At 35.5% G+C, this 13,680-nt stretch overlaps 3 protein-coding genes across 4 annotated transcripts; 2 read left to right on the top strand and 1 right to left on the bottom strand.

Moving 5' to 3' along the window:
- Positions 1 to 1,678: 1,678 nt before the first annotated feature.
- On the top strand, positions 1,679 to 11,052 carry LOC106641861 (Potassium channel modulatory factor 1). 2 transcript variants are annotated; one of them, XM_014356425.2, is made up of 9 exons: positions 1,681 to 1,869; positions 1,985 to 2,664; positions 3,377 to 3,544; positions 4,218 to 4,357; positions 5,024 to 5,220; positions 5,517 to 5,727; positions 5,872 to 6,083; positions 6,171 to 6,729; positions 7,820 to 11,052. In XM_014356425.2, exons 2-9 carry the CDS (start codon positions 2,649 to 2,651, stop codon positions 8,012 to 8,014), a joined length of 1,698 nt encoding a protein of 565 aa, XP_014211911.2. In that variant the 5' UTR covers positions 1,681 to 1,869; positions 1,985 to 2,648; the 3' UTR covers positions 8,015 to 11,052. The 2 variants fall into 2 exon arrangements, with proteins under 2 accessions (XP_014211912.2, XP_014211911.2); XM_014356426.2 differs by having other exon boundaries at positions 1,679 to 2,664; positions 5,535 to 5,727.
- A 318-nt stretch (positions 11,053 to 11,370) lies between these two features.
- On the top strand, positions 11,371 to 12,369 carry LOC106641821 (U11/U12 small nuclear ribonucleoprotein 25 kDa protein). The gene is made up of 3 exons (XM_014356355.2): positions 11,371 to 11,459; positions 11,611 to 11,912; positions 12,084 to 12,369. The coding sequence occupies exons 2-3, from the start codon at positions 11,631 to 11,633 to the stop codon at positions 12,318 to 12,320; spliced, it is 519 nt and encodes a 172-aa protein (XP_014211841.1). The 5' UTR covers positions 11,371 to 11,459; positions 11,611 to 11,630; the 3' UTR covers positions 12,321 to 12,369.
- On the bottom strand, positions 12,336 to 13,521 carry LOC106641822 (distal membrane arm assembly component 2). The gene is made up of 2 exons (XM_014356356.2): positions 13,417 to 13,521; positions 12,336 to 13,336 (listed from the first exon to the last, which is right to left on the bottom strand). The coding sequence occupies exon 2, from the start codon at positions 13,276 to 13,278 to the stop codon at positions 12,403 to 12,405; it is 876 nt and encodes a 291-aa protein (XP_014211842.2). The 5' UTR covers positions 13,279 to 13,336; positions 13,417 to 13,521; the 3' UTR covers positions 12,336 to 12,402.
- Between the last annotated feature and the right edge of the window lie 159 nt (positions 13,522 to 13,680).

Genomic DNA, 13,680 nt, shown 5'->3' with positions numbered 1-13,680 from the left:
CCATTTAGTCAATTATAAACCAGCCGCAACTTATGATGAAGCTATAAAATAAAAAAATAACGATACGTGTGTTTTTGGCGGCAAGTTAACAATCTATCTTATGCTTAAAAATTTATCTTTAAAAGTACAAACACATAGGAGGTCAATTTTTTGGTAAAAAATAGATTGTTAACTTGCCGCCTAAAACACATGTATCGTTTTTTTTTCATTCTATAGCTTCATCATGAGTTGCGGCTGGTTTATAATTGACTAAATTGCTCTAATCCCGAATGCTCTGATTGAGAATTTTAGGAGCCACTTTTGGCCAAAAAATAAAGACCGCTAGATGGCGCTGATGTAAATAACTATTGCTAATTACAGCAAAGTCACTTCGATAATTACAAACCAGCCGCAACTAATCTTACAGATATATAATAAAAAGTTGACATGATTTGTGCTGTTTGCGGCAAGTTTACAATCTATTTTTTACTTAAAAGTCGACCTCTAAAAATAGAGACATTCATATGGTTTAATAAAATCGACCATATGGTATTACTTTGTAGTAATTTCTTTAATTACTACACATAACTTTACGTACATCTTACACCGTGCTCTCTTTACCAGAATGATAAAATCAGAGGCTGTAAAGTTACGTAGGTCGTGGTGGTAACGCCGCTTGGGGTGTTTGCCGCAATCGTCACCACCAAGTAATTTAAATTTGCACTCTACGTTACTGTCAGGTCAGTTAGTCAACTACCTTGAATTAAACTGGGGCTATTTTTTGTAATCTGGCCAGTGAACAGAAAACAGCAAACGACGTGAAAGTCAAGAAAAAAGTGAAGATTTCATCGCTGTTGACTGTCGTCTGCTATTTTAACTGGCCAGATTACGAAACAGAGCGCCAGTTAATTCAAGGTAGTTGACTTACCGACCTGATGGTAGCGTAGAGCGCAACCTTGAATTACCTGCTGGTGACGATCGCGGAAAACACCCAATATTATGACAGCGCCGACAGCGGAACATTTTTACTAGATAGCCTAGTAGTTATCATTAGAAAATTTCTTGAAAGAAATATAGTGTTTTTTAAGTTCGGAATCAGCCTCGCTAGATGGCGCTGATTGTAAACTGATAAGAAAAATGAAAACCCTGAAGAAAAATCCGGAAGAGAAAAACCCGAAAGCCGATGGTGTTCAATAAAATATTATTTACAACAACTGAATCTAAAAAATCCTGACTCCCCTCAACTTAAAGCATAAAAAATATATCAGTTGTACAAAAAAACGCACCTTTACTTACACGTGGTTTACCAGGATAAAGTATGATTAACGCACGGTCTGTCGTAAAATAAAGTTATGTATTTTATGGCTCATCATTGTTTTACTGTTTTTTTATTTTACTTTTAGTTTGGAATGTTGGGATTCACTCGTCCTTAATGGAACCTACAAATTCAGATAGAGATAGCAAGATACTTCATTAAAAAACTTCGGAGCTTGGGGTGTTCGTGAAATAAGTTTCAAGCTCCCCCCAAGATCCCTCAAGATTTTCAGGACCACACGCGAAAACTGCGTGTGAAGGAGAAAGAAAACAGATAACTAAATTTCGTGAGCGTGTGTCCAGCAATGAGAGAGAGAGAGCATTTGTGAATACACATATAAGTAGATAGATATAAATGCACATTAACGTGGGTGGGTGACTGCTGGGGCTGGGTGTTCATGATAAGTGTGCTATAGTTAGTACTGCTGCCTGGCGCTGAGTGTGCTCCCCCTGCCCGGCCGTCGTCGTCATCGTCGTCGTCGGTTTGTGGCGTACTTATCTCTTTCTTGGACTTACTCCTAGGTGCACCCACGTCATCGCCTCGCGAGGTTGCGAGTGAGCAATAAGCAGAGATAGGTAGGCCACCCCCTTATCTAACAAACCATTCTTACGTGTTGTACAATTGTATATGTGTACATACGTGCTCGTGGGTTAGATTAGTTAGACAGAATACCAATACTTGATATATTAGAAGGATGGGGCAGTGAGGCATACGCGAGCGGAGAATATTGTCATCAGGACGGCTGTGTGTATATAACGTTATTAAATTCCTCCCGCCCGCCTCCTCTCTCTCAGGGAACAACGCTAATCGAGAATCAAGAAGAATTTTCGTGCGCGTGATACAGTGGTAGTAGTAGCAGTAGCTGGTGTACGTACGTCTTCGTCTACGGCTACGTTTACGTGTGTGTGTGTAAGTGTATTTCGGTCGTCGTTCGTGAGTTTCGTGCGTCTACGTCCTCACGTTTCTGCTTCTGGCCTCGAAGACGACGTTGCTGCTGTTAACTGCTGCATCAGGGCACATAGTCGAGCTGTGGGTAGGAGAGTCACTGCTACAGAGCTGCTGCTGCTGCTGCTGATGATGATGCTGTGTGTGTCGTGATTTAACGGATACGCGTACATACATACGTACAACCTAAATACACATACATACACGCAGACTTACACTTCGACAGAGAAGAAGAGGAAGGTGGTGTACCTATACTGTACTCGAGAGTGAGAGCATAATCAGCAGAAGCCACAGCTTTTTTAAGAAGAGAACAAGAAATAACGGAGGCATATACGCGAGTGCAGCTGGGGATCAAAGGCCTCGTGCACCGAACAGAGATCGCCAGCGTATATGATATTCCATTCGGAAAATGAATCGACATGAAGGTATGTATATAGATGGCATTTTCTCTTTCTCATTCCATCTCTCCAGGCTGACTCTTTCTCTCTGTCTCGCTCGTGCCAATGCTCCGCGACTCCAACTTTGCTAGTCGCTACCTAATTATGTTGTTTTTTATAGTATTGTGCCTTTTCATTTGCACTATTTTTTATCTGCTTTTCCTCTTTGCTAAAAAATTTGGTTGTACTAGGAGATTGACTCCTGGTGACTCCGTTGTAGGAGTAAAAAGAGATGCAGAGAGATCGAATCTGCGCAATGTGCATCTCAAGTGGAAGTGAGACAGAAAGAGCTGAGCTGCTGCTGCTTGTGCTTTTCTCTCTCTCTCTCTCTCTCGCTCTCTCTCTCTGCCTGTACTCTTTTTCTCTTCTGCAGGCTAATGTCAGAGTGCCAGATGGCAGCACGCAGTCGAGGTTTACAGGAATTTATCCATTTTCATTTTTTTTACATGATTCCCAATTTTGTTATATTCTCCATTGCTAAACAGAGTTTAACAAAAGACTGACTGCTGTTTTGATGCGAATGCTACTCTAATTTCATGTTAACTACTGTCTGGAGCTTAAAGCTGGGCCATGGTCTAAGCCTTTTCTACAGAGAGCTGCTAAGTGCAATGCTCTTGCTCCATTTCTCGGCTTCTGACCATGGCCTGATTCAAGACATTTGATGATAGGAAGTGTCATCTTGTTATTTCGTTTGTTACAGGGGTAAGCTGTGACTCCTGTATGAAAGGAAATTTTAGGGGTCGCAGATACAAGTGCCTGGTGTGTTATGACTATGATCTGTGTGGCACTTGTTATGAGGCTGGCGCCAGTACAACTCGACATCTCGCAGATCATCCCATGCAGTGTATACTGACAAGGCAAGATTTTGGTAAGACATGATCATTTCATACTGGTTCATTTAATTTTTCCTGAGTAAATAAAAGTATCTTTGAATTTTCATTGTTAAAACAGTTTCCATTAGCTTCATTTATGTTGATAGTGGTGCATGACTTGACATCATTTGCCGTGACAATTCTGTCTGCTGCTCTTTCTTATTTTTAAGCTCCACCCCTTGAATTCTCAATAATTTTCAACTGCAAACCGTTTTTACGCATTTGATTTCTCAGCTCTTTGAGTATTTTATTTTTTGGCCACTATCCAATGTTTGTATGTTTGTGCCATTGACTGAGTTTTTCTGGCCTTTATCCATTTTTTTCTCTTGGTGTTTCGAGATATATTAATACTTGATTAAAAATTTCAAATCTTTTGTTATTACTTTCTTTGTTAAAACTTGAATTCCATAAAAAAAATTGATATAAATCAATTTCTATTCTTATTTTTTTTAACGAAACTAATAATTTATCCGTTTATTACTTTTAAAACCTATTTACAAAAATACTTATTAATTGATTATTTCCTTCAAGAAAGAAGTTTAAAAATGTGTCCATAAAATAATTAATAATATAATAAATAAGAAATAATAGTTCAAGTCAAAATACTGCTCAGTTAAACTTGTAAGTTTGTAGGTCCTTATTGTTAATTCATATTTTTTTGCACTGTAGAGTTATATTATGGAGGAGAAGGAGTGAGTGTTGAACAACCACAGTCTTTGACTTGTCCATATTGCACAAGGATGGGATTTACAGAAACAACATTACAGGAACATGTAGCTGCTGACCATCCTGATACTTCCTTTGAAGTGGTATTTATCTTTTGTTTTTTAATGTTAATGATGTTAGGAAAGTCGGAAAACTAATTAACCTTACTTTTTTTTAAAAATCAAATAAAACAAGCTTATTTTAAAGTGAAAAAAATACACATTAAAGTATAATACATAATCACTAGATAATTTATGTAGATGTTTGTGTTGTTGGTTATGCTCTATGTTGACATCTGCATTAAAACAAAAGTTTATCGACACATGTCATAATTATGATTCTCTACATAATTCTACATCAAAATTATCAGTTCTTTTGAAAAATTGAAGCTTGTTTACTGATAAGCCTAATGACAAGTTAATCAGTATTAATAAAACCTTTGTTATGTTGAATTTTCCCAAGTAAAGATAAACAACAACAACAACAATCATTGAGTAAAAGATACTCTGTGTACAACAATTTCAAGTTCATTCAATGAATGTTTTACATTTTGAGCATATAATCGGAAATGAACTACTAACTCATATTCGTTATTGCTTCTTAGAATAGGTATAAGGTGTCAATCATTTTACAGTTTGCTAAAACATACTGAAAAATGAGTATTTCGTAATTCTAACCTACAAGAAAATTTTTTTTAATGTTAAAAATCTTTAAAAAATTGTCTGGTAGTTTCTTTATATACTAATGTAGTACTACTTATTGTTATTCAGATCTGTCCAGTGTGTGCATCCTTACCGGGTGGCGAGCCAAATCTTGTTACAGATGACATTGCTGGTCACTTAACTTTGGAACATCGCAGTGGACCAAGGGATTTGATAACCTTTCTCGATGACTCAGCTTCCAGTCGGCACGGAGTGAGGCGGATAAATCATGCAGCTAGAGGTGTATCTGCCACCAGACCACGCAGGTACTCATCCGCATACTCTGTTAATAATTAAATTAACCGTTAACTCCGACTTTCAAACTTTTTAATCACCGTTTTTGATTCCCATCATCCAAATTGTTTAACTTACGCATAAACTTAATATTGCATCAGATTTATTAAAAAGTGTGATAAATTTAAGTATATTCAAATAACAACCTTACATAGATTACTTATACAAATATTAAGATTAGCAACACAACGCATATTTCATGAGTTATAACAATTAATACCATTACTAATACCTACATTAATCATACCACAATGTTACAAATTTTCAGGTCGAATATGCATTTCAGTTCTACGGGTGGTCTAAGCCCAAGCAATAGAGACGGAATCGACCCAATAGCCGAATTACTTTCACAGTTGTCTGGCGTTCGAAGGAGCGGAGCTAGCAGTAGTGGTAGTGGTAATGCAAGTCAAAGTTCGTCCGCGCCATCGCAGTTGCAACAGCTGCAGATGCAATTACAGCTCGAGCGTCAGCAAGTGAGAGTAAGCATGCTCTTTTTTATTCTGTGATGGTTTTCAAACCATCCAAGTTTTTGCTTGTATAGAAATTATCACGTAATTGTCACATTTGACGTAAAAGATTGGATAAAAGATTCTCAACGAATTAATTTGGTATTTTATTTGTAGGCTGCCAGACAACAACTAGAACGATTGCCAAAACGACAGACTCAACTGATGGGGTCCTCTACTGGTACTACCAGCAGCAATGGAAGCCATTCAAGTACCATGCCAAACACGGCACTAAATAATACGACTAGTAACAATAACGGCACCAGCTCTGTAAATCCATCCGGCATCTCTGCGTCGAATTCACAAAACTCGACGTTTCTTCTCCCTCGGTAAAAATCTCATTAGTTATATTACTTACGCAACAACATCGACGTACATACGTCTGTATGAAATTTAATTTGTGGTAATCATTACAGATGCATAGCGAGCACACTATCTGATTCGCAGCTGCAGAATATTGAGAGGGAGAGCGCGAATCGCAGCCTCTTTACGCGAGAACTTGTGGTGAGCACGCTAGTCGAGGCGCTACCAGAGTTAACCGTGACGCAGCAGCAGGCAGCCTTGAGCGTACAAACGCCCATATCGACAGCCCAAAGCAGTCCCGAGACGCCGAGCAGCGCTGCTGCAGGCACGACCGCTGCAGTCTGTCAGGCACCAGCCAAAAAATTAGCCGGTGCAGGCAGCAGTTCTTCTTCGACTTCCTCCTCGTCATCATCGTCGTCAGAGCAACAGGAGGGTGCCGGCAAAAGGGGACAGAACTGCGGTGCTGCTACGGCTGCTACTGTTCCCACGAGCAAGTATAGTGCGGTGACTGCCCAGCAGTTGCAGCAATCACAGACTCATTCGGCAACTGCCAATCAACAGCAGCAGCAGCAGCAACAAGCACAGAGTCCGAGTCAAGGACTGCCCACGGCTAATGCACAGAGTGCCGCGCCTGTCGTACCAACGCTCATGCACGTAATACCTCAGCCACTGGTATGTTCATCGTCATCGTGTGCTAAGAGTTGAGCTATTTAAGAAGTGTTGAGTGTCAATATTTAAAATTTGTATCATAATACTGCTAGAGTAGTAGGGTAGGATTTTTATTGTGATAATTTAATTTTGGTCAATGTTGGCAATGAATTCTTCATTAGTATGTAGTATTATTTTTAGAATTTATTTTATACATACATTTCGACGGATCTTGACATTCAACATAACGTCTAATTATTTTAACACGATTTACTTGTTTTCAAGATTTTCTCATGCTGATGAACGTAATTGATTAGTTAGTGCAAAGAAAATACAATACTAAAACTGTAGAAAGCCTTTATTAACATAGTTGTTGTTATTGTTGTTACTATTGAATATTATTATTATTATTAATATTATTATTATTATTTCTAATAAATTTTTGTGTAGAATTTAAATTTAAAAAATGAGTCTTTATTATTTTAACAGTCTGAACAAAGTATAAAAAAAAAATTTTATCTTCTAGCATCTTTGCTGAAAATCGACATTACAAACAGGTTTGATTTTCTTCAGTTTTTAGTTTTCTTTGTTCTAAAAGTTTTAAAATTGAAAGAATGTAAATAATTCATCGAACATTATAATGACAGAAATCAGTAATTTAAAAACTTTTAAGCTTTATGCAAAGTATTTAAGAAGAAAATAACTTGCTCATTATATAATGAAAAATTATGCTAAAGTGTACATATTTCAATCCTTTGAACTTATCGTTTGTATCTTTCAAAATGACTTAACAAATAAAATTAAAAAATTCAAGTACAAATGAAGATGGTTTTTTTTTATATATATCTTCACATCACAAACTTTTTTTTTTTTTTTTTTTGTTACGCTGAGCTTGAGTATATTTAAATAAGAATGTTTCGTTTTGCATTTTGTCATGTTTGTAAGGTTTTACATTGCTATGCATATAATCAATACTGCATCAAGTCATAATAGTTTTCAAAATATGAACAGATAGCTAGTAACGTAGATAAAACAAATTTTTACGAATTGCTAAGGTGAATAAAAATCGAAGAAGCTTTGCCTGTCCAGTAAATCTTAATTTTTGTGTGTCCAGGTACTGCAGCAGCCACTGCCAATAAGGAACACTGGTACTGGTACAATTAGGGAACAGATGGCAACGCCACCAGCGAATGCCTACGTGAGACCGAGCGTCGGCCCCGTAGGTGTCACAACAGGCCCGTCACGTCGAAAACCCGTGAGGACCGTGGACGGCCGAAATCAATCGACGGAGCCACCACCCCCGCACTAACGAGACCTCCTCTTTATTTACCCCCTTCAGCAACACCACCCGCGCACTATCATCATCCCCGCAATCATTTCCCTCCTTCAACTGTTGCCGGAGATCACACGTTTTAACACACCCTCCTTGATACTGACATTTCCTCACCTTCGTACGAATTCTCGTTTCCTTTACTTCCCGCATTATTTTTTTCCCGAGTTTATCCAAAATTTGTATTCGGTTCGTTGCTGTACACGAAAAAAAACGTGCAAACGAGGAGAAAATAAAGGCTCAAGAGTGCGAGGCAAAAACAAAGAAAAATCGGTGTATCAAAATACATGAAGCAACGAGGAAGAGCGCGAAAGAGACAGAGCAAAAAATAATACAAAACCTACTAGCACTAGTCCTAGCACTGTTTAGAACACCTCGTCATTATTGTTATATTATTATAATTTATCTATAACATTTACTTACGGATTTTATTCATTCATTTTTCATGATGCGTATTAGCGAGGAACAAAAAAAAAAATATTGTGAGATTTCATTTTTTTTTCCGCGTTCAGTCGTGAAAAACGCTGCTACACGCACGTCCTCTTTGAAATGATAAAAATAAAACAAAAAATATATAGTTTCACGTGTATAATGTCACAAATGGTTTACGTACTGTCGATTCGTTAGAGTGCAAAAAACAAATGCGAGAACGACGATTTAAACTAATGAAAATAAAGACGCTTGTGTCTCGTTATAACTAACGTTGATAATTAATCTACCTTTGTCATAAATACCCTATTTTATGTAGAAAATTACTTGCAACAAAATGTTAGTGAATTTGGCTTGTTGTATGATACATTATTCAAAATTTGCAAAGACTTTCTTTCATTTTAATTTTTTTTTTAGTTAAAACAATTATCAAATTTGTAAGCGCGTTTTTTTATTCCCAAGTGCTATAATTTTTTTAACTACTTCTCTTCCACGGCTAAAAATTGGTTGTTTTAAAAATTCTGTTTAATTTTATAATAGTTAATGTTAATGTTTTTTCTCTCCTTGCAGTACGAGTATCTTCTGAAACTCTGCGCGTTTCATTTTGCCAATCATTGTTAAGACTTGAAACCTTCAGAAACCTTGTGTGAAACCATCATAGTTATTAAACTCAAAGGGATGGCTTCAATTACTTTGAATAAATTTTTAATCTCCGTAAATGTATACTTTGTGTTAAACCATAAAGTTTGTCTATTATGAATACAAGTGAGCTGTGTTTATAAATAACGAAAATGTTTCCAGTTACTTACTGTTGTTTCTTTACTTCTGCCTGACAAGAAAAAACGGTCTTTGATTCTCACTTTCCCATTTTTTTTTTTTTTTTTTTTTTTATCAACATGACAACAAATAAGTCAATAAGATACCTATGACCATAAAATTTTCTTCTATGAAAAATAACGATCAAAACCGTGACTCTGTTTTGTTGAGAGCAACTCGAAATTCGTATACCTATGCTTAAAACTTTCACGTAATTCACGCAAGCGATTAATACTGCGAAAGAAGAATAACAAAAGAGGTAATTAACAGCCTCGCTCAATAATTTTTTATTTAAAAATTTTTTAAAATTATTTTTCTAATTAAATTTTACAAACATGTGCACACCGCATTTGACACACGACGCATATTTTAGACAACAGGGCGTCTTTTTAAACTGCGTCATAAATTTATTGTCTCAACTTTATTGAAAAAGTATGAAAAAAAAAAAAACATTTGATCAGGTTTACATTTATAGAGCTGGCAGTGAAAATAAAAACTGATCAATCAAGAAACACAAAAAAAATTTCCACCCATTGCCAGAGGTATTGGGGGATGGTGATACGACTCTAAATTTTTATATGAACTAAACTTCAAATTTATGTTGATAAGATTAACGAAAATGAATGAAGTACTGAGCAGTAATTTTAAAAGACGTTCTCCAAACATTTTTATTTAGCTCTCAAGCGTCTTTGAAGAAAAATAACAAGTAAATGCCCGTGTTATGCGCTACTAAACGTTAAACCATTCAAGCAGTAGAATTGTCAAGCACGTATAATTTATAAGGGAGACTTGACGGGAAAGTTATTCAAACGTAAGATGACTATATACAGGAGAACTTATAGGTGATCAGAAAATAAGGCGTGCTTTTGAATAGCATCAATGATACGTTGAAGCTCGTATTAAACGTATGTAATTGTTTTCTTTCTGTACATATTTATAAATAAAAAAAAAATAAATAAAAATAATATGTATGAATGAAATATATTTGTGTGAATGATAACGTGATATACGCATGAAAAAAAGAAGAAAAAAAAATACAACCCAACAATTACATATACACAACAGCGCATCAAACGATTTCTCATGGATTTTTCAGCAATCAGACACAAAATAATAAATTGACAAGATTTTTTTTATCTCTTTTTAACTTAACGAATTGTTGAGTTTCCAGAAAACAGCTGAATAACATTTTGAAAGTGTTCAAGAAAGGTCAAGAATGGTTATTGAAAAATTAAAACATGAATGTTGTTTTGTATTAGATACTGATTAAACAATTTCAAGCAGAGAAATGCGTGTTTTTTATTCTTGTTATTGCTATGATTACTATAATACTTATTACAACTAATACTATTAGGATTATTATTACTAAGTATAAATAGGCAAGAGGTGAAGAGAATATACAATGTAAGAGGAAAGCGCAGAGCATATATAAATATAGATTATTATATGGGTTGTGTGTTCTTCTGATTGTGAGGTTTTGTTACAATACGCCGTTAATGCTATACAAAATGAATGATAAAAATAAAAGAAACAAATTCAAAGAAAGTCCCAAGCAATTTTTCAGTGTGCCGTTTTTATCATCGATGAAGTAAACTTCTTTTACCATCACTCCATATTTTTTGTGTTCTATTACTGACTTTATCATCAAAAGCAAGTAAATACACTCTATATTTTATTGTAATTAAAGTACTAACCGTGAAAATAAAAAATTGTTAGAAAGAAAAAAAAACATTTGAGAATGACAAAATTATTGTCTTTCATTTTTACATACCACATATACCCACCATAGCTAAAGTTTTTAATGTGTTCTGAATGTTTCTAATCATGAGGCATGTATTGAGCGTTGTATCATATTGGCACAGGTGTTAGACTTTTAATTTAAATAATATTTTTTCATGATTATAGGTAACATAACAAAAAACAGCTATAAATTATTTCAAAAATTTAACATAAGTATTTCTATCGCTATACGTAAAATACACATCACGCATGCATTACCTCGCGATAAACAATTGAAACTAACTCCTTGTCACTGACAGAAGCCCACGTTTCGAAAATGGCATACTTACTTATTATCGCCGCGTCGCGAAGAGCGAAAGAGCGTGAAGTCGTGAACGGACCGTGTAGTGAGTCCGTGTGTAGCAGTCGCAGTCTCAGTCTCAGAAGTTGGTTATTAGCGGTTTGTTGTCATATTTTTTTTTTTAAACTACTAGCTAGTATACTGAATTGACTATTGAAATTGTAATGGAAGGAGTAATATTTATAATTAAATAGACGATCAATTTGTTAAGATTAGAAAAATCAATTATTAAGTTTGAAATATATTGTAGGAGCCGTTTTCCTTGCTGTAATGGCAGAGGACGAGGACGCGCGTCCGGTACCCGAAGACAATAATGAACTTCATACTGAAGAAAAAGAAGAACAGTACCAGGAACAAGCAACCATCGAACACAACGAGCTAGTAAAACTAACCAAGGAAGCTATCAGAAACATCATAGAGAGTGACCCGCTTCTGAGGGTTTTGCCCATTGATCCAACGGTTGAAGAAATTAAAGCGCAATGTGCTGTTGCCCAAGGACAGGCTATCGTTGTGTATTTAGATCGAAATGTGCTGCCGAGATTGTCCATTGTGGTAAGATTTTGTTATTTAATAATTCTACTGTACTTAGTTAGCTAGAGTGTTTTTTCTCTGATAACAGTTGATTCTTATGATTTAATATTTTCCAAATTTGACTAGCTTTTTTATTTTAATTATGGTTAAAGCATTAAAAATTAAAGATTTTATTGCACTTCCTTTGTTAAGGTACCGCCCAAAAAGACTACTGTATTGGATTTGAAAAATGCAATAAAAAGACACACAAGCTTAGCACTAAAAAGAGAAAAAGTCAACAAAAAAATCAGCTGGAAGCACGTTTGGAAAAAATACGATCTCTGCTATGACGACATTGTATTGGACAATGATCACGAGGAGATGGAAAATTATGGCATTTGTAATAAATCAACCTTAAGGTATAAGAAGAAAAGAAAACAAAAAAATTAGGGATAATTAACTCAAAATATTTAATTTGTACGAATTGTAAATAATTAATAATTTAAGATTCAATTTTTAAATACAATACATGTCACTTTTCATTTGAGCTTTCCCTTTCCTCATTAGGCTCGAGAATTTTTACAGTTAGTCCAGGTACAACATCTTCCAACATCATACAACTTAACTCAAATGCTGATGATTTATTATTATTTGTGACAATTAGAGTTTTTAATGTTGAAAATCTATAAAATGCTTCCAGAGCTCTTTCATTCACTTTTGGACAATCTGTGAGATCCAGATACTCCAAACTTGGAAATAAATGTGATATTCTGTCTGCAAACCATTCATCAAATAATGGGGATCTTTGAAATATTGCAGTCTTGATTCTAGGACAATTTTTAAAATTTTCAAGACCTTCGTAGAAAAGTTCTACATCACTCAAGTCTATTTGTGTTATAATGTAGTTTGGATCAAACACTGAAGGCAACAGCTCGAAATCTCTTCTACTTGCACCCATCCACTTCTCGCTATGCTTAAATTTAACTTTTCCATCGTGCAACAAAACAAATTGGGCAGCTGCTATGTCGCTTCCCATAAACTTTACATTATCTTCTTTATAAGATTGAGCATTTATTATACTTTCAACAGATTTATTTTGAAGGAATTTCTTTATTCCTCGAGTAGAAAATTCTACATCTGCCTGAAAAAGCTTGAAGGCTTCTATATCCATTTCAAAGAAAGTCCGACGGACGTTATGTTTGTCGACATAATCATCCTTCACAAGACTGTCACCTTTGTGCATCTTCAAGCCATAAAGTTGTTCTTCCTTCCGCACTTCATCGGGATCACGTTTTACTCTTTTACTAGACATCATGAGTGAAGCAGACGTTGACAGTGGTTGAATATTCAACGGTAGTATGATGTTTTTTGAAAGTTTGACAGCATCAAAAACTTTTAGAGACAGCATTTTCGATTAGTATATTAGCTCGTTCCTGGTATTTACGAACACAAATTAAAGGTCATCACTAAAAATTAATTATAAATTAGTTTATTTAAGTATTTGCAATCACGAACAAAAAAAAACTACTCAGAGAAAAATGCTTACTTTTGTCGTAATGGAAAAAAATCCAATGCAAGACGTGTTTCGGCCAATTACTAGTTTTGTTTTGCCATTCGCTCAACTAAACTTGTACTAACATTCTATATATAAATATACCCGATCAGAAACCTTAGTAGGGTGCTGATGGGGTCTACACTAGGCTGCCAAATTAACCACATGTGGTCCTAGAATGGTTTCGTCACGGGGCGTAGATGTGGTCCTCTCTAGTGTGCCCCAATAGGAAAGAAAGTTTACCTAACCCTTTGTATT

Source organism: Copidosoma floridanum, unplaced genomic scaffold, assembly GCF_036245765.1.
Source record: "Copidosoma floridanum isolate Cflo_tuat_1 unplaced genomic scaffold, Cflo_Japanese_pri ptg000029l, whole genome shotgun sequence".
NCBI classification, from domain to species: Eukaryota; Metazoa; Arthropoda; class Insecta; order Hymenoptera; family Encyrtidae; genus Copidosoma; species Copidosoma floridanum.
The sequence above is the reverse complement of the archived record's forward strand: the minus strand, read 5'-3'. Positions and strand labels throughout refer to the sequence as shown.